This window comes from Silurus meridionalis, chromosome 10, assembly GCF_014805685.1.
Source record: "Silurus meridionalis isolate SWU-2019-XX chromosome 10, ASM1480568v1, whole genome shotgun sequence".
NCBI classification, from domain to species: domain Eukaryota; kingdom Metazoa; phylum Chordata; class Actinopteri; order Siluriformes; family Siluridae; genus Silurus; species Silurus meridionalis.
The window spans coordinates 14,911,037-14,930,396 of record NC_060893.1 but is presented as its reverse complement, the minus strand read 5'-3'; the positions used below and the strand labels follow the sequence as shown (position 1 = coordinate 14,930,396).

The window sequence follows — 19,360 nt, the reverse complement described above, 5'->3', positions numbered from 1 at the left end:
AAGGTATCTTAATCTTGTTTCCTCATTCTTTTTCTATATTTCCAATTGTCAGTATCTAAAGCTACATTCCAAAAAACTAAATGCAAAACTGCATTTAGACAAACTATAAAAATACAACTGATTTGAGAGTTATAGCTAGAGTTCCATCTGTAACTGATTTAGTCCCCAAGGATATACTTAACTCACTGGCATCTATTAGATCCTAAATCCTCACAGTAAACATCTCAACAGAAAATGTCTTAATAATGACAGCCTAATTTGTACAATTTTTTGTTTCTTGGTGTTTTGCTCTGTTCTCCACAGGGCATGAGACTGGCATCTATTTCTGTGGAAGTCTGCTCTGGCTGAAATCCCAGAAGCATAGCACTTCACATGGAGATGACAAATGTACAAGTTAAGTAATATTAATCTGAATAATACGGTTGCTCCCTAAATCTTATTTTATTCAGAAATGATTTGAGCTCTGCAGTAGAAGCTTTGTAGTATTTGGTGTGAGGTAAAAATACATTTTAATCAGTATGTTCTTGAACATGTTAAGTGAAATTGTTTGGTAAGAAGAAGACCAGCGTTGCATTATTCCTTACAAAGCACATACAACAATGACAACACACTTTCCTCTCCATTCATTGATTTGGAAAGAAAGAACTGTTTTGCTTCATCATCTGGTATCCTGATAGCTTTTGGATAGACATCCTGCAGTTTGAGCCACATTTCTAGAGCTCCTCACTTTTCCGGCAGCAGTTCAAAGAAACCCAGCTACGATGCTCAGTGGATGACAGAGCTTGTGAAGTAAAGCACTCTTATATCTGCCTTTGGCTCTGGAGGGATTACATAATACAGTGTGGATGGTGAGGAAATTGCTGTGAGCGTGGGAGATTTTGGATCATTAAAAATATTATTATTATTATTATTTTGTTCAGTTCTGTTGGGATAGCAGTGTCATCCTCTGCAAACGGAAACTGAAGTTTCACAGTTGACTCAGATAAGACACATTTAAGGACTGGCATGAGGAAAAAGCATGAGTAAGAGACCAAAAAAGCTTAGTAGGTGGTAGCCACAGACGACAAAAACAAGCATAAAGAGAAAAAAAGATTCTCTCTTCAGTTAGTCACACGTCAAAGTAGCTATGAACATATGGGCACTGACAATCTATTTTGCTTCATCAGATGGATATTTTAATATCCCCTTTTGTGTTGAGCTGGCAGATTCTGAGTGGAAAAAAGACAGTATGTCTGGGAAAGATTAAACCTTTTCCATATTACATTCTGTGCCCTTAAATATACACTGCCAAGGAACAAACATTTATTCTGTATTCTATTATTAATTTTATATAAAATTCATTTAAATCCTAAACTAAATTGTTCAAACTTCAGAAACCATAATAAAAAAATTGTTGCTGCCTGCTTTTCAGGCTTATGTTATTAAAATAGATATATGTTTCTTCTTTCTCAAGCATCTCACGGATTTTTGCACTGTGGCAGTTGCATTTTCCTGCTAAAAGAGGCCATATTTAAAGCCGGTGCCATGTAGGGATACACCAAGTGTGCACCCATGTTTTGGTAACTGGTACTATCAAAGTAACAATCAGATGAATGCCACTAGCTAAGGCTTCCAAGCAGAACATTTTCCAGAGCATTCCACTGCAAAGTTCTTTTTCCCAAATAAGCAAAGGTGTTATGGTAGCTTAGTGGTTAATGGCATTGGACTTTGGATCAGAAAATTGAGTTCAAATCCCAGCCACAACAATCTGCCACTCCTTGGCCCCTGACTAAGGCCTTTAACCCCATAGCTGCTCAGTTGTATGAATGAGGGCATCTGCCAAATGCCATAAATGTAAATGTAAACAACACACAAACACACACATGTAAGCATCCACATGATGTAAAAGAAATTGGGATTCATAAGAACAAGCTCCTTATTTCATTGCTCGATAGTCCGGGTCTAACACACATTCCCACTGCAAGAGATTCGGGCACAGGACAGCTGTGCATGACAAGCTGTGATGCACTGTGTTTTCTATCATAGCCTTCATTTGTCCAGCAGTTTGTGCTCCAGTATTCTTTTGTGAGATGAGAAGAATGAGATTTGGATACCCATGGCCCTGTCACCGGTTCCACCAGATGACCTTCCATGAAACACTTGGTAGGTACAAACCACTGTATACCAGCAAGATTCCACAAGATGCTTTGACCCAGTCATATAATCACTTATACAATTTAACCTTTGTCAAAGTCGCTTATTAGTGTCCATTTTTCAAATCAACTTTGAGAACCGACTCTTTACTTGCTGCCAAATTTATCCCAAACCTTGACGCATGCTATTTTAAGAAGATATACAAAGGTACTCACATCGCATCAGATCATTAGCCTTCTTGCTATTTTTTAGCTGTCTCTACTTAGATCCAGAGTGCAAGGCTTTTCATTATTGTACCAGATGGAACTCAGATACTCAGTTCTCTCTATTGCACTTACACAGTAGCTACATGAGAATACTAGGACGTATAAAAAGGTTTCAAGACTAGCTCTGTTTACAAGAAAGTACTTTATTTATCTAAGTTTACACACTATTTACTTCAAAATACAGCGCTCCTAGCATTCTTGAGACTTCTGGAGTTAGTCCTGGAAGTCTTCTTTTCAAAGCATGTCAAGCACCTTCTGCATTTCATAATGGATTTCTGCAACTGTGTCAAAACGGTGACCTTTGAGCTGGATCTTCATCTGCGGAAAGAGTGCAAAATCAGCAGGAACCAAATCCATGATCCATGTCCATGATAAAATCGCAGACGTCGTAATGCATGTTGTCAAAATAGCACCAGTTTCACAGCTTAATTTACACAGGACAATGCCTTTTTTGCACGCTGACTTATAAAGCTCGGTGCTCCCAGTGTATCTGTTGGCATGTTACAGTTTTAAACATTTTTGATATCACTTCGTATAAGTTGCACTAACTCACTCTAAACTGTGTAACATATACAGTGGAACCTCAATACTTGTGACCTTGACACTCGCGACCTCGATAGTTCGCAACTTTTCATTTGGAACCGGACTAAGTGTAACTCGCAAAAAAGCTGATAGTTCACGGGAAGCCGCAAGTGGCTCAAAAGTTCAGAGTAACTTTTCTAAACAGAGTTTGTACCAATAAAATTACATAAAAATGTTTGAAAAAACTATTTTATCATTGTATTATTGATTTAAAGTAGTAAATAAAACATTTATGACAAGTAAGTCACATTTTTTGTTGAGTTTACAGTACAGTACATGTACAATTCAAGCGGAAAAAGGAACCATCAAAAGGAGAAAGTCAAAACCTCGCGATTTTTTGTTCTTGGGGTAATAGAACGTAACAACCCCGAGTACATGATTGAAGACACAGTTCTCGTTAACTGCCCCTGATCTTTCACAGGTGCTTGAAAATTCTTCTAATGGTGAAATAATCAAAGAGCTGCAACCAGAGAGGAAAATGTTTATCATTACCCCCAATTGAATCTGTGACAAGGTAACTGACTTCACCACAAACCTATAGCTGTTTCAGTCTGCTCACATGCCCTGACACTTGAAACCATCAGTCAGGTGTTTTTACTCAATAAGCGCAGATATAAAGCCCTGAGGTCTGAACAAAATGTGCTCCATGTCCTGCGTTTATTTATGTGCCAAACTGTAGCTGCTCTCTCCGCTGTGCTTTAGCCATTCACAAGGCACAGCCATTAGAGCGAGAATAATGAGAGAATACTTAAGAATACTTAAATACAAACACAATGAATTATGCAGAAAAGTCAAATGCCTATTATGTGTATGCATGTGCGTTCAATCTCCATGGAATCAAAACCTGAGGTTTCCCTGAGTGCTGAAAGGGATTTGAAAAAATGTCTGGCATAAGTCAATTTACACAAGCCCTGCCTTATAATAGTAAATAATTGCTAAAGCACTCTCATGATATTTAAAAAGGGCCACATCAGCAGGTGTTCTTTTTCATTTCAATTTAGAGAATTTCAATAGGTACACTAAGACCATCAGATGAGCAAAAAACATATGTATGTATTATTAAACAAGAAAGGTCTGTCTGCAGTCCACTAACTGATAGCATGTCAAAAACATTCCCTTCAATTATTTCTAACCAGACTTCGTTTAACTGGTTGATTCAGTCATACAATCTCAGTATATACGCACTGTCTATCAAGTCTATCACTGTATGAAACTAAAATGAAATTAATATACACTATATGGACAGAAGTTTGAATAAATGTGCATAAGATTTTGTATGTTTTTTGAATATCCCACTCCACATTTAGTGCCAATTTGCATTTTCTGGGAAAGCATTCCATTAGACTTTGTGGTTATGGAGATTTGTGCTCATTAATCCACAAAGGTTTTAGTAAAGTCAGGAGGCCTGGGGGGGCAGTCAGCATTCCAATTTATTCAAAAGGTATTCAGTTGAGTTCAGTTGAGTTGAGATCTAAGCTCTAGAGCAGGCCGCTTAACATTTTCCACTCCAGCCTGTGTAAACCAAGTGTGCCTCAAATTTGGTGGTAACAGTTTGGGAAAGAACTGCATATGACTAGAAAAGTAAGGTGTCCCAATATTTTTGTCCATATATTGTCTAATTTCTGCACTTTTTATATGTGGCCCCAGCCCCCCAGGCAACAAAAGTCTTTGTTCATATTTACAAATTATATAATGTAAATCAATGATGGCCTTAAGTCTAGAACCCACAGACACCACCAGACGCTTGGTTTCTTTCTCGGTGATGCTCTGCTGGGCATTTACTGTGTCTGCTTTCAGTTCTTGCTCCTTCCTAGGGTTTTTTGCCTCCAGCAAATAAAGTACATTCTCAAGTAAATTCAGGTCAGGTGACTGACTTTTGCCATTGCAGAGCATTTCACTACTTTGCCTTAAAAGGCTCTTGGGCTGCTTACAAAGAATGTTTTGTGTCATAGTATAATATAGTCTATTTTTAAATAATGCATGTAATGGTGCTTGGGGGTATGCAGTATAACCAAATCAGACTGATATTTTTCTAGAACTTTGTCCAGGACTTGTTTCAGTAGCTCCATGGTCTTCAAGGTGCTGTTAGTTTAGGCATGTTCTCTAACAAACTCTGGGGTCCTTCAAAGACGGGTATACTTTAATGAGTATACTTTATACTGAGGTCATGTTGTGCTTTAATTTAATTTAATATAATATAATTTAATATAATTCTGCAACAACTAATCTATAAAATCGCTAATAATTGATAATGAAATTCATTGACAATGGTTTGTTTGACGGCAGGAAAATACAGCTGCATGCGAAAATTGTGACAAATACAGGGTCAACCGGCAACAGCAAAAAGTGTACGTCCTAAGTCATCCAAGACTTGGGAGCGTTTTATATTGAATATATATATATATATATATATATATATATATATATATATATATATATATATATATATATATATTCATTCAATGCGGAGTTTGAGTGGCATGGAAGTACCACAGTGATGCACGAGCACATGAAAAGAAAACACACTTGAGTCACGGATGAAGGCGGAACATCAGCATGGTAAGCAAAAACTGTATAATTCTGTATAATAATTGTAGAGAGGTATACATTAATGAAGTGCTACTGTGTAAACTGTTTGCTAACTTTGGGACAGTTGCACTGGATATGTTCTGGCGTGAAATAGTGAGTGATTCAATTAAATGCGAACAAACACTAAATCTTAAAGCAGCAGCAGTAAACTACTGCATTTGTAGTCACTGTTGTGGTTTTCAGTAAATGCTTATTTATTTTTTTACCAATGCATATTTTCTCCTTTACTTTTAATCAAGCATGTTAGTTTGGTGCGTTTCTCCATTTCATTCACTTTTTATAGCATTTGTCTACTACAACAGCAACCTATCTGTTTTTAAACGTGATTTACTGCAACTTTACTACGTCCAAATGCTTTGTTTTCAATTTTTGTATATTTGATTTTTTGCATATATGATTTAATTATTATACAAATTTAAATTAATTATATTTGCTAGATGCTTATATCTTCACTCATGAACAAAATATCTGTGTATTTCTTTTTTAAACAAAAACTGCCCAAACAATACTGTATTATATTTTATATAGATTTTTTAAAGCACCGTTGTCAACTTGCCATCTACAATGTTTTTTTTTGTTTTTTTTTTTTACAGAAACAACCCAGCATGAGTGAATTTGTTCAAAGGGAAAATCCCCATACACTCCTCAACAACAGCCACTATAAGGTTTGAAATGTCTAAATTAAAGATTAAACTCAAAATGGGACTTTTGCATTTTATCAAAATAATCGTTGGTTGCAGCCCTAATTTATAATTTATAATAACACATACTCTGTTTATATATTGTTCACAAATCATCTTAAAATTCCAAAATAATTTTTTTTTATAAGATCTTTTACTTTTCCTGAATATGGAAGAACTTATATAAATATTTCATGTAAATATTTAATAATTAAAATGTAATAGGTTTAAGATAATCAATTTCAATCAATTTAAATGATCTGCCCACTTTTTCCATATATGAACTGTACAGAAATCCTAATAAAATCTAAATCACTATGATCATTATACAGTTTACATCCACAAACAATACACATCTAATGCCATAACAGATACAGTACAGACCAAAAGTTTGGACACACCTTCTCATTCAAAGAGTTTTCTTTATTTTCATGACTATGAAAATTGTAGAGTCACACTGAAGGCATCAAGGGCTATTTGACCAAGAAAAAGAGTGATGGGGTGCTGCGCCAGATGACCTGGCCTCCACAGTCACCGGACCTGAACCCAATCGAGATGGTTACGGGGTGAGCTGGACCGCAGAGTGAAGGCAAAAGGGCCAACAAGTGCCAAGCATCTCTCGGGGAACTCCTTCAAGACTGTTGGAAGACCATTTCAGGTGACTACCTCTTGAAGCTCATCAAGAGAATGCCAAGAGTGTGCAAAGCAGTAATCAAAGCAAAAGGTGGCTACTTTGAAGAACCTAGAATATGACATTTTTTAGTTGTTTCACACTTTTTTGTTATGTATATAATTCCATATATAATTCCACATGTGTTAATTCATAGTTTTGATGCCTTTAGTGTGAATCTACAATTTTCATAGTCATGAAAATAAAGAAAACTCTTTGAATGAGAAGGTGTGTCCAAACTTTTGGTCTGTACTGTATATTTTAGAAAATCAGACATTAGCAGTACCACTAATCACAAAGGAAAGAGCTCAGCTGACACATACTCCAAAGGATAACCTGTATGACATTTGGACACTTTGTTTTAAACTGTTTTTATGCACATGCATGCACATTTCATGGTTTTACAAGTCATTAAAAACAAGACCTCATGTGCTTATGTTAACTTTGAGTGAACCCTAAGAGTAATTATATAAAAATATGTAAAAAAAAAAAAAGATAGAAAGAGAAATTAAATTTATATAACTACAGTTAAATTATCAAGTCACAAGTAAAGACCTGTTCTGTTCTGTCTGATTCTGCAAAGCAACTTATCATTAGTGAGCTTCCACACAATAATATCCATTAAAAACAACTGAAGGCAGTTCTGTGTCACACAAAGCAAGCCTATTTCCTCTAATTGCCAGTCCAGTCAGTAGCATCACACACTGAAAGAAGACCAAGTCCAACAATGTGTGCAGGTGTCCTACTGGCACAGGAACACTACGAGAATAGCAGCAGATGAGAGAAATAACACTGGAGATGTGAAGGGAAGCAATTATCTAGTGTCACGAGCATTGGTTCTGTCAGAGCACTTGTTAGACTGATGCTGTATTATGACAGAAATATCATTATCGTGTGTGTGTGTGTGTGTGTGTGTGTGTGTGTGTGTGTGTGTGTAGACTTACTGGACAGATTTGGAAGCCTGAGACCTGAATTTGGTGAACTCCCCTGGTGCAGTCCACTCTGACCCCAACTGAAACAAACAAAGGTCAAATTGATCATTCGTTAATGCACGAGTCAAAGTCACTGTTATAACATCATAAAAAAACTGAATTAATACTTTCCAACCAACCAATCAAAATCAAGCATATATCCACTGGATTATGTACACCTACATTATATACACACTTATTAGTCATTTCATGTGCACATACTGTAGGTGCACTCTGTGGTATAAGATTACATTTCAGTATATCTAGAGTATTAAACACCTTATTGTTAATGGGCAAAGATGAGTAAGGAGCAGGGAATGGATGAGTAAGGGGCAGGTTATGTATTTGAAAATGCAGTGTACCAACTTTGGATACCTGAAACACAGGAGAGAACAAGCCTTACAATACACAAGTGACATGTTGAGTAGTATTCTAGCATGCTCTGTTCTCTCTGTGCTGCGCAATGGGTTCATTTCGAGGCTAAGTGGAATGCATAATTATCACACCTGTCAGAGAATGCAGGATCTCTCTCTCTCTCTCTCTCTCTCTCTCTCTCTCTCTCTCTCGCTCACACACACAAACACACACACACACACACACACACACACACACACGCACACACACGCACAGGCAGGTGTGGTGGAATCTCTGAATAGAGCCTTCTCCAGAGGGTCCACTTGTAACAGAGTTAACAGACACAAAACACTACAAGAGAGCAGGTGAAATCGACCTGAAAAGAAAAGCACTATGAGGTGGATGATAGATACAAGGTCTTAATCTACTGCACAAAATTCTAGCAACATGAGACTGTGCTTTTTCCACTGACCTCTGTTACAGAACCAGAGTGATGCATGATCCTTTAACCATCAACTCCTCAGTAATATCCTGTCTAAATTATGAATACGCAATGTGCGCAGTAAAGAAATGTCACTGTTTCGCTGGTGCCATGACGAGCAATTTGGTGTTAACCTTGATATAAAATAAATGTACACACAAAGCGTATTGTATGACAGCAAGAGTTTTAATCCATTTTGAATTTCCCTGTTAAAGTGTTTACCAAATGCACATTGTTAATCCAAAAACATAATTCATTCACTTTTACTATCGACACTGTGACTGTACAAAATACTCTCAAAGTTACACTCAAACTCGAACTAGAACCTCAAAAGTGGAAAACACACCCAGATAAACCATAAAAGAATTGGTAGAAAGTAAGGATTTTTTTTTAAGACAGTCAAAGTAAAACATACAGAACTGAAAAAAACAAAAAAGTTAATGTGATAGGTAGATAATAGGAAAAGAAGGAACAAAGTCTTAGTCACATCTCAGTGTCTCTCAGTCAGTTTTTCTGCCTCCTTTCTTGGCTTGTATTTGCAAAAGCACTCATTTATTTCTCACTGGGATAGTGCATCTGCAGCTCTAATTAAAGCCTCTGTCCTCCTAATCCACAAAACAGAAAGCACAGGGATCCCAAGACAGCTGGAGAATCTGTGTTTCTATTTAGCATTCCTTTTAAATTCCAAGCAGTTGTGAACATCTCACACTTGGGTGAGCAATCACAGAGACTCCTGGTTCCACGAGCAAGCAAAAGTCCTGCCACAAAACCCGCTTTGTTCTAAACATGTAAAAAAAAGCACACACCCCGAACAACCATCAAAGACCTCAGCTATACCAAGGACTTGCATAAGCTCCCATCATCAGGAGTGTATTTGCTGGCATGCAGCACATATACAGCGCCGCTGTCGGCATAAACACACAGTTGTGTTCCTAGCCAAAACTAATTACTGCTGCTGCCAAGTACAGCTCTTTCTCTGGCTGGAGTTAGCTGAGCACTGTTGATGGCACACAGTACTACCTCATACTTCTGAGGTGAGGGCTGCAGTACATTTCCACTTGTAGGTAAATATTTTGCAAGGCCAAAGGAAGTAAATAGGAAATATCTACCAAGAGGTTACAGATGCTTTACTCACACCCACATGAAGTAAACACTTCCATGCTATTAACAAAAAGGCCAATGTTGAAAATGCACATTACATTTGTGAGCCTAGATGAGGGGAAAATACATCAGTGGGCAACGTTTCAAGTTAAAGTAAAACCCTCCCTTATTTTATTTGGCATAAGTAGAGGCTTTTACCTTAAGCACAAGTTTACCTCTGCAAACAGTGTGTGCACAATGGCATTCAAGCAGAACATCATCAATGAATACATCTGATTAAGCTAAGATGATGGCAGTTAATCTCCTCATTTCTTATCCAGTGATGGAACTTAAAAACAAAAATCAAAATGACCATTCCATGTAACATCATTAAGGTCAAAGTAATCAGCTCACAGCTTTACTACAGGATTTTCTCAGGCATCAGTCCACTCACATTCTCCATATATGCTACATTTCTGGGCTCAGTTCCAAGACATAATGGCTACCACTGCTGCACTCATCACACATACCCTTATTCTATTTTGTTTTGCAGCTTGCAGAAGACCTCAGACTGGCTTTCTTACATCTCTCTGTGGATGAAGTCCATCAACTAGAATGAATCTTAAAAAAAAACTTTACTGTTAAGTTTTTTCCTGACTAAGTACTCCTGAATGCTGGACCTATCAGTATTCTGTGATACCATTATGCTCGTCTCATGCAGCACAACCTGCTCAAGTTCTCAGATCAACACACATATAATTTTGATTTAATTATCAGTCTGCTCAACTGGATTGAAACCTCTCAAAGCGTTCCAATGTAACTGTACAGGTTTTGTATTGCTGGAAGAATCCTTGTGCGTATCCTTGCATTCCTGCATCAGTAAGCTCTGCACCAAATTACCTATAGATCTAAGCATACCTATAATGCGATATCTCGCCGCTTCAGTGTTCAGGGGTCACATTTATCAATTCTGTGCATAAGAACTGCAGTAGTATGCAGGAGAAAACCGGTATTTATTTCTTTTGCACAGATGCAGCTGTATGCAATAGATACTGAGAAATCCTATACATTTTAAATTGCTCTTATTGTGGGCAGGCACAGTTATTTACATGAAGAAGCGCCCCAATATTGGCAGGCATAGGAAACAACATTTTCTATGAAGGTGATTTTTTTTATCACTAGGTATATGCAATCAGGTAATAACATGCAAGGGTGTTAGAGCCAAACATTATTTTTGCCTTTTACAGCACCATGCAATCCATGTTGATCCAAGACATACACGTTATTGTTGGACTCACTGCCTGAAAATGGCAGACTTGTCTCCAATTTCTCGCTGAAATGTGCCCATCACTGAAACCCTTAGAGCAGAAAGGATTGTTGTATACACAAGGATGCTATTGCTGCATTTTGTTGGCAATTTGATGTCAGAAAACAAACTAAAACTGCAAACATAAATGACTGATGAGCCTCTCATCCGTTTTAGCAAAGAGGTTCCTGCGGTTCCTGCATTTTCCCCCACAAGGCTGCATGTGCCAAATCTTCATGCACTCATTGTCTGCAGCACCTCTAACAATCTACATAAGTGCCCTCTAGATGACTTTACATTTCATCTGTGTTGCCTGTCTACACCTTTTTGAGTCAGAAATCATTGTCAATTATGCTGATATTATTACCAGTGTGTGTGATTAGAGCTCCTCCTAATCAGGTTACCCACATTAGACGTTTCTGACTTTAAACATTTCTGCATACAAATTCATTCTAAACGGTTTAAGCACAAATTTGTTAAACGGTAACCCTGGTTCCCTTTTAGGAACTTGAGTTGCGTCGAAACCTTCTCTTGGTTCTCCAGATCTTTTCAGTGTGGTTATACAGTATGTATTATTTGGTGCTGCATTGAAAGCTATTGATGCCTGCCTTGTAGGACTTTGACTGACAGCTTCATGATGGTACTCCTTAGTACTAGTACCCCAACCTATTGTTTTTTTGCTATGTTCTTCTTACAGATATTATACTTTTTTCTGGTCTGTTGGTAGAAACGTAGCCTTGCAGCTCTTGTGTCACTGTCAGCTTCTTTAACAGCTCTATGCTTAGGATTTTTTTCTGCCTCACTTGTAAAGCTCTCTGGATAAAAGCACCTGCCAAAAGAAATAAATGTAAATGTAAAATGCACCCAGATCATTTTCTGCATACTGGACTGCTAGACTTAACCATTTTCATGTGGTTTTTTTTATGTACATGAACTTTACCCAAATGTGGGATTACATGGAATGAGAAAATTTCAGGTGCAGCAGAGGCAGAGATATTACACAAAACTAACATACTGCTCCTTTCACTCCTTTCTCTTTCTCTCTCTCTCCCTCCATCTTCTCTTCAGCTGACTAGCATGGGGCCGAATTGAAAAGAGCGTTTGCCTCAGGAGTCATGCTATTTTAAACATAGACCAGTCTATTGAGACGCATGCCCTCCAGACAACTTTCCATTACAGAGCTGGTCTTCACTGTGCTGTTGCTCGCCCCTGCTTTCTTGCTCTCTGCCCGACTGGATTTCTCCAAGAGCAGCCGCTGGGGCTACAGGAAATCACTAGGAATTCTGGACAGGCTGCAATTATTTAGCTAGACGAAGAACCGCGTGCCACCTCGTCTTTCCGATAGATCAAACACTTTCGTGGCAGGTTATTGAATCCTCTGCTCCGTGTAAGAGTGTGTTTGTGTGATGAGGTGTGCTAAGAAGAAATGATCAATACACTGGCCTTGTATCAGAGCATGTACTCTCACACCCATGCAGGTACACACACACACACACACACACACACACACACACACACACACACACACACGGCCCTCTGGGTGAACAGTTAAAAGCATGTTCACACAGGCATCGTTTTCTCCCCTTCACAGGCCTCCATTACTTTTTTGTCTCTGTAGACCAGCTCCTTCACCAGAGGGAAATTTAATTAGCAAGTAGCTGCTGGCCATGCACTTTGATTAAAGTTACACACACTACAAAAAGGCTCACAGTCCACAAAGTGCAACAGCCAAGCTGATATTGTACCATTGATAAGAGACCCTGGTGTACCATTGGCTAGTTCCCTTTAGTGTCCATGGAGACCACTGTGTCAGGGTGAATCTGATTGAAAACCATTCTTTAGCACTCAGAGAAAAGGGTATGATTAGAGCTCAAGGAGCATAGCAAAGAGGACAAAACTGGGTGAGAATTGCTAAAGTATAAACAAAAGAGGTCTTTCATAGGCAGCGCTCTGCATGTTTTTTATTTCGCACTCACAGCGGGGGCTAATGATGTACACTTTGTGATGGCTTGATATGAATAACCTCGCATTTTCACAATTCCAACATCTCTATTGAAATGAACTGGATCGCTCTGCTAGAACAGCAGGAGATCAAATGTTATGTTTATTTTTCCCACATTATTCTCAGAGACCAAAAATCTCTCCGAAGGTATTAGCATGGGATTGGAGCACCCTGTGTCAGTATCATTATGCACAGAAGCTTCCAGAAAGTAATCATGTACCACATGTCCATGTAGATATTTTAGTGGTGGAGCTATCTTTCATTTAAAGATATGGGACTCCTTTTTAATTAAAGTCGAGTCGAATTTAATTATGCCATTGGCCTAATTTAGCATAAAGCTAATTTGTTTCAGTGCAGTCGCTTTGGAATGAAATGCACTGATCTGTTATTAAATATGCTGCTTGAGCCATGGGTCATGCATTCTTGCTTCAGAGCTGTTTCTGGGCATGTAGGGAAGAGATGGATTACTGATTAGATGTGTGTTATATGTGAGGAAATCCTCCAGCTTGGTAATAACACACAATGTGAAAACCTGACCTTTTTACAGCATTGGAAATTCATCTCTGTTCTCAATCATGACTCAGTCTAACAGGCAGGTGCTAACAAGCTTACTGGGTGCTCTAGCATGCTTCAGTAAATGTTACCATGATCACAAAGGCATTTCCTTCACATTGTGTGATGTATACGGTTAATTTATACTTTATTTGTAGACAGGTTGCTGATGAATGATAAAGTTGTGTTTCTGAGGTAAAATCTTACCTGGCCCACATAGACCAGCAGACGGGCGTTAAGTGGGCTCTCGTCTGAACTCAACCAGAATTCTGCGTTATCATCAGAGGCCACCGCAAACTGGAAATCCCCTAGAAAATTAAAAGACATAGAAACACAAAATCTAACAAATTGCAAGTTTTTTGTGTGAAACAGCAGTGTACAAAGTTTTTGTATCTATATACAGTACATTTTGTAAATACACAGAAATTTAATAACCATCCTTTAAAACCAAATAAATTTTGGTACAGTGGTCCCCTGGAACTCACAGGGTTTACGTTCTAATACCCCTCATGAGTTCCGAAAATCTCTGAGTACCTTACTGAATTCATCTAGATTCAATAATAATACAATAATGTGTTTTAAAAATTTCTTATGAAATGTGTTGGTGTAAACATAGTTTAAAATGTTATTCCTAAAGTTCCTGAACATTTGGTCCCCCTGTGGATTCCCACGGATTTTATGATAATCCACTACTTGCTGTTTGTTAGGTTCCAAATGAGAACCGCAAATTTTCAGAGCTGAGAATTATCTGGGGTTGAGTGTATTTGACTAATAGCCTTATCCAGAGCGAATTAAAATAATCACATTTGTACAACTAAGCTGGTGATAGTTAAAGGGCCCAAAGTGCAAGGTTAGTAGTGCAGGGACGTAGAAGACGAATTAGAAGTCCAAAGTCTAAATCTCAGAGCTTCACTACATCTGTCCTGTCCTGGCAAAGACTGTACAAGACCTTTAAAGGTGTGCTGTGGTAACAAGCACCAAAATACTATAAGCAGATCCTGCAAGTTGCCAGATGTGTCCTTCAAAGACTTGGCACAAAAAACTAAATCCAATGATGCTCAATCAGATTAAGATCTGGGGAATCTGGAGACTAATTAAACACTTGAACTCTTGGTCATGTTTCTAAAAAGATGTTTTACTAATTAACAATAGTTGAAGTGTGGCAAGGTATAATGTCCTGCATAATCTTATAAAGCCACTGCCCTTAGGTTAAAACATTTCCATTAGATAAAGGGAGTACTTGGTCTGCAGCAATGTTTAGGTAAGTTATATGTGTCAAACTAACATACACATGAATGCCAGGACCCAAGATTTCCAGCAAACATTGCCCATAGCATTATTCTGCCTCTTCCCTGTTTCTTCTAGTGCACCCTGGTGCCATCTTTTCCCCAGGTAAGTAAGGCACACACACCCAGACCACTTCTGGTAGATACTAACTATTGGAAGACCTGCCATTAAGGAAATGCTCTTTCCTATTCATCTATCATTCATCTATTACAGTGTAGTTCTCATCAAAGTCGCTCAGGTCTCTACACATGCCGATATTTCCTGCTTCCAAAGTCACCTTCGAGAACCAACTATTCTCTTGCTTCCTAATACACTTCACCCATCGACAAGTGTCACTGTAGTGGGATAATCAATTTTATTCCCTTCACCTGTGAGTGGTTTTAATGTTATGGCTGATCAGTGTGTATCTGTAACTGCGAGGTGTAAGTGTACTTCAGACAGTGCAGGTGTGACAGAGTAAGGGGCCTCAGTTTGTGAACACAGCTGTTTCAGTAAATTCTTTTAGCTATGTGCACTGGATTCGAACACTCTACAACAGTGTTTACTCTGTTTAAAAATTCTATTTTTATGATCGTCGACGTGAATGAGGTATGAGGATGTAGTTTAATTGAATGAATACCGTCTTTGTATGGATGAATGTAGCCAAATATTCTCAAGCCGTAGTTTTTCCATTTGGGAGCAACAGCCAGTTTCTTCACTACAGTTCTTGTCTGTGGAGGCAAACAAGAAGCAAATAATACTTGTGATTTTACGCATTTTTACACATGAGCACGCAATTACACACACACACACACACACACACACACACACGCGCACAAGACAATGGTCTTATTTAAATCTGTGTGAATGTTTTTCATAAACAAAGCCGCACAGAACAAATTTACCGCCAGACTTGTTCGTCCTCATGTGCATATGCTCATGTAAATGCTTCTGTAAATGAATACTGAATACATTTTCTTGTAACCAGCTTGATAAACAATGTGCATTGTTGGTATACGCTTCCAAAGGATGCTTGGCACTTTTTATCATTGTACTATTGTTTATTAGTAATCATGAGAGAAGTGGCCATAAGGCAGACTGTTTTAAAAAAATGTCTTGCTTACGAACCAAACAGGAGGCAAACCAGAAGAACAAGCATGGAGCGCAGGGTGCTGCTTGTTAGTGGCAAATATAAGGAGATTTATGACATATTAAATGGAAAATATTTCATTGCCTCGGCACTTGGCTATTTTTGGGGCTTTCAGCGGTATGCAATATAACTGCAGCAGTACAGTGGCAGCTCGCCTTCTCTCCAGTATACAAACAAGATTCTCATCACTATCTATATCTACTCTTTATAATAATATAAAGCAAGACAGCAAGCTAATTGTTGAGGTCATGATATGGTCGTGACATGTTGAATGGTGTTTATGACACTTATCTATTCTAATAATTATAAATCCAAAGTTTACTGAAAATTTTTTAACATAGGAAAATGTAAAAGATTTAGCACACAGATTTACATCTAATCAGCTTCCAATCAGAGTTATACAGATGACACCCAATACACTTTTAATAGAAAAGTGTATAATGACAAAACTAGATAATTATCTTAATACATGCTGTCATACTTGCAAGCCCTAATTATTAATATTTCTTATGTGCGCTCCCTGCAAAATAACAAATCCTGAAAATAAATGATTTCTGTTGCATGCATCACAAGGTCAATAAAACACACCTCAGGACTTATACTTACATGGGGATAGAGAGGAAAATGAAGGTTCTTTCTGAGGTGAGTGGTAGATGAGCCACACCAGTCTTCAAACACATGCAGGTTTGCCTGACCCTTATACTGTGAGGGAAGAAAGTAATAAAAGAAAGGAAGAGAGATAAAGAAATAATGTAGAGTTGACAATACAACACTATTCACTGGGTCAAAATGTAAAAAAGAAATGAGAAAAAGACTTTAGTGAAACTTCTCAGTTCATATGGGATTCCATTTATGAGACTATTATAAGTATGCGATTGAGATGAGTACAGGGAGCAGGGATAACCTGAGGAAAAGGAATATGAAGGAGGCTGCAACGTTAGTTCTCCACTCATCTTTCTACTGGGACAATTCACCTGCTAACCTGCTGCAGGAAGACCTGCAGTGCTCAAATCCTCAGAGAACAGCTTACACATTAATAATACAAGACTATATTCCAGGGCCTGTGAGGGCCGGCATGCTGCAGGGCACGCGCGCGCACACACACACCCACCCACACCCACACCCACACCCACAAACACACACACACACACACACACACACACACACACACACACACACACACACACACACACACCAAGGGACCTGTTTTCACGGGCTCATGATTGTCACGAGTGAATCGCGATTAATCGAAACGTAAATATATATATATTACACATACATGCATACACATACTTCCCCCTGCTTTAATTGAAATAACTTTATATCCAATCAGCCAATCTCATGGCAGAAGCACAATGCATAAATACACAGAGATACAGGTGGAAAGCTTTAGTCAATGTTCCCATCAAACATCAGAACAGGGAACAGGGATCTCTGTGACTTTAAACATGGCATGGTTGGTGCCAGAAGCGCTATTTCAGAAACTGCTCATCTCCTGGGGTTTTCACACAACAGTCTGTAGAGTTTGCACAGAATGGTGCAAAAAACTAAATACATTGAGTGAGAACCAGTTCTGTGGGTGGAAATGCCATGCTGACAGGAGAGGCCAGAGGGAAAAGGCCAGTTTGGATCGAGGTAGGGGAAGAATATACTGACTCTGTATATTTCCGTGTTTCGGTTGTTAATTTATGTTGTCTGATGTAGCACCTTGGTCCTGGGAGAACGTTGTTTCGTTTCACTGTGTACTGCACTGTATATTGCTAAAATGACAATAAAGCCTACTTGACTTGGCTTTCATTGGCTTCATATTATCACATATCATATCATATTATCATATATCTTTATGAGTAGAAAAACATCTCAGCATGCACAAAATGTCAAACCTTGTAATGTTTGTGCTACAACAGCAAATTATATACTGCATATTTGTGTATGGTCTACCCCTGGTGAACGGTGCACTAAAACGTCTGTACATTTGTCATTTCTAGAGAAATGTTTATTATGATAACCAACAAAACTAAACCAAAAGCATACATGACTGCAGAGTTGATTAGTGCTAGCTGCAAGCATGTGGATGGTTTTCAATGTTGATTAAGCCAATTCAAATAACCATGGCCATGTCTTTAGCTTCATGATGGCTCATTGTTAGTCCTGTGTCTCAAGTCATGCTTTTCTCACACAAGGGAAGGCCATCACTGAAGTTACTGTTTATTCTTTGCTGTTAACTTGCCATTGATTCCGATCTTTACTGCTGAGTTCCACAAATAAAATCGATGAAAGAAGATTAGAGACAATCCTTCTACACACTTTTTTTACTGTCCAAAGCAGCGCTCTCTCAATTAAACTCAATTAAAACCCAGTTTTCCTACTGAGTGACCTGCTGCTCTATTTCTGTCTCTCCTGGTCCTCTGTTGCTAGCCCTGGGTTTCTGGGTCAGGAAAAGTTAAGTTGCCAAAATCTAGGAGGAGGCAAAACTAAGCCATATCCTGTAACTAATTCACAGCACCCACCAATTGCATCACTCTTCCCCTGTAGTCAATCAGAGCGCTTTTTTACTCAGTGGCCTAAAGCTGAATCTTATCCCTAAGTTTAAAGTAGGCCAGAGAGACAGGTAGAGAGACACATAGATACTTTATCACCATATATTATTACAAAAGCCAAAATTTAGAGAAACACAAAAATTAAGATCATTATGAAAAACAAGTAACTACAAGCAAGTGGCAGGACAATTATATCCCAGAGTGTCCCCCTGCTTGTGTAACAAGTCTTTTATATTTACGCCGTCTTACCTAAAGACCCGATCACATTGTACACCAAGCTACTAAAGGGTAACAGTAAATCTAATAATCTGTGCTTGATAACTGTTAGGCTGGATGCGAGTCTGCACTTTCTTCCTTTTTTCAGACCTGCCTGTCATCCTCATACTTTATCCTCACTTGTCTCACTTTATTCTCACTTGGCAGAGGTGGCAAAAGTGCACACATCCTTTATTTAAGTAGAAGTACAGATACTCATGTTTTGTATTGACTATACTATACTTTTTTACTAAAGTTAAAGTAAAGAAGTTTGGGCTCTGACTTCTTAAGTTTACTAAAGTAAAAAGTAGCCATTACTACTACCTGTTTCAGTGTCATGTTGGTAAATGGACCTCACATCATATTAATATTAGGGCTGGCAATCGATTAAAATATTTTCTTTCTTTCGGCTTCTCCCATTAGGGGACGCCACAGTGGATCATCCGCATGTTTGATTTGGCACATGTTTATTTGTGATTAATA

The 19,360-nt window shown here is 38.3% G+C and overlaps 1 protein-coding gene across 1 annotated transcript in view; it reads right to left on the bottom strand.

The window, feature by feature from the left end:
* The window catches only part of b4galnt4a (beta-1,4-N-acetyl-galactosaminyl transferase 4a), a 137,685-nt gene that overhangs the window by 41,430 nt on the left and 76,895 nt on the right, over window positions 1-19,360 (bottom strand). Inside the window, 4 exon segments of the mRNA XM_046859841.1 lie at window positions 7,865-7,932; window positions 13,874-13,974; window positions 15,573-15,663; window positions 16,689-16,784. Of these exon segments, the coding sequence (XP_046715797.1) occupies window positions 7,865-7,932; window positions 13,874-13,974; window positions 15,573-15,663; window positions 16,689-16,784 (356 nt within the window).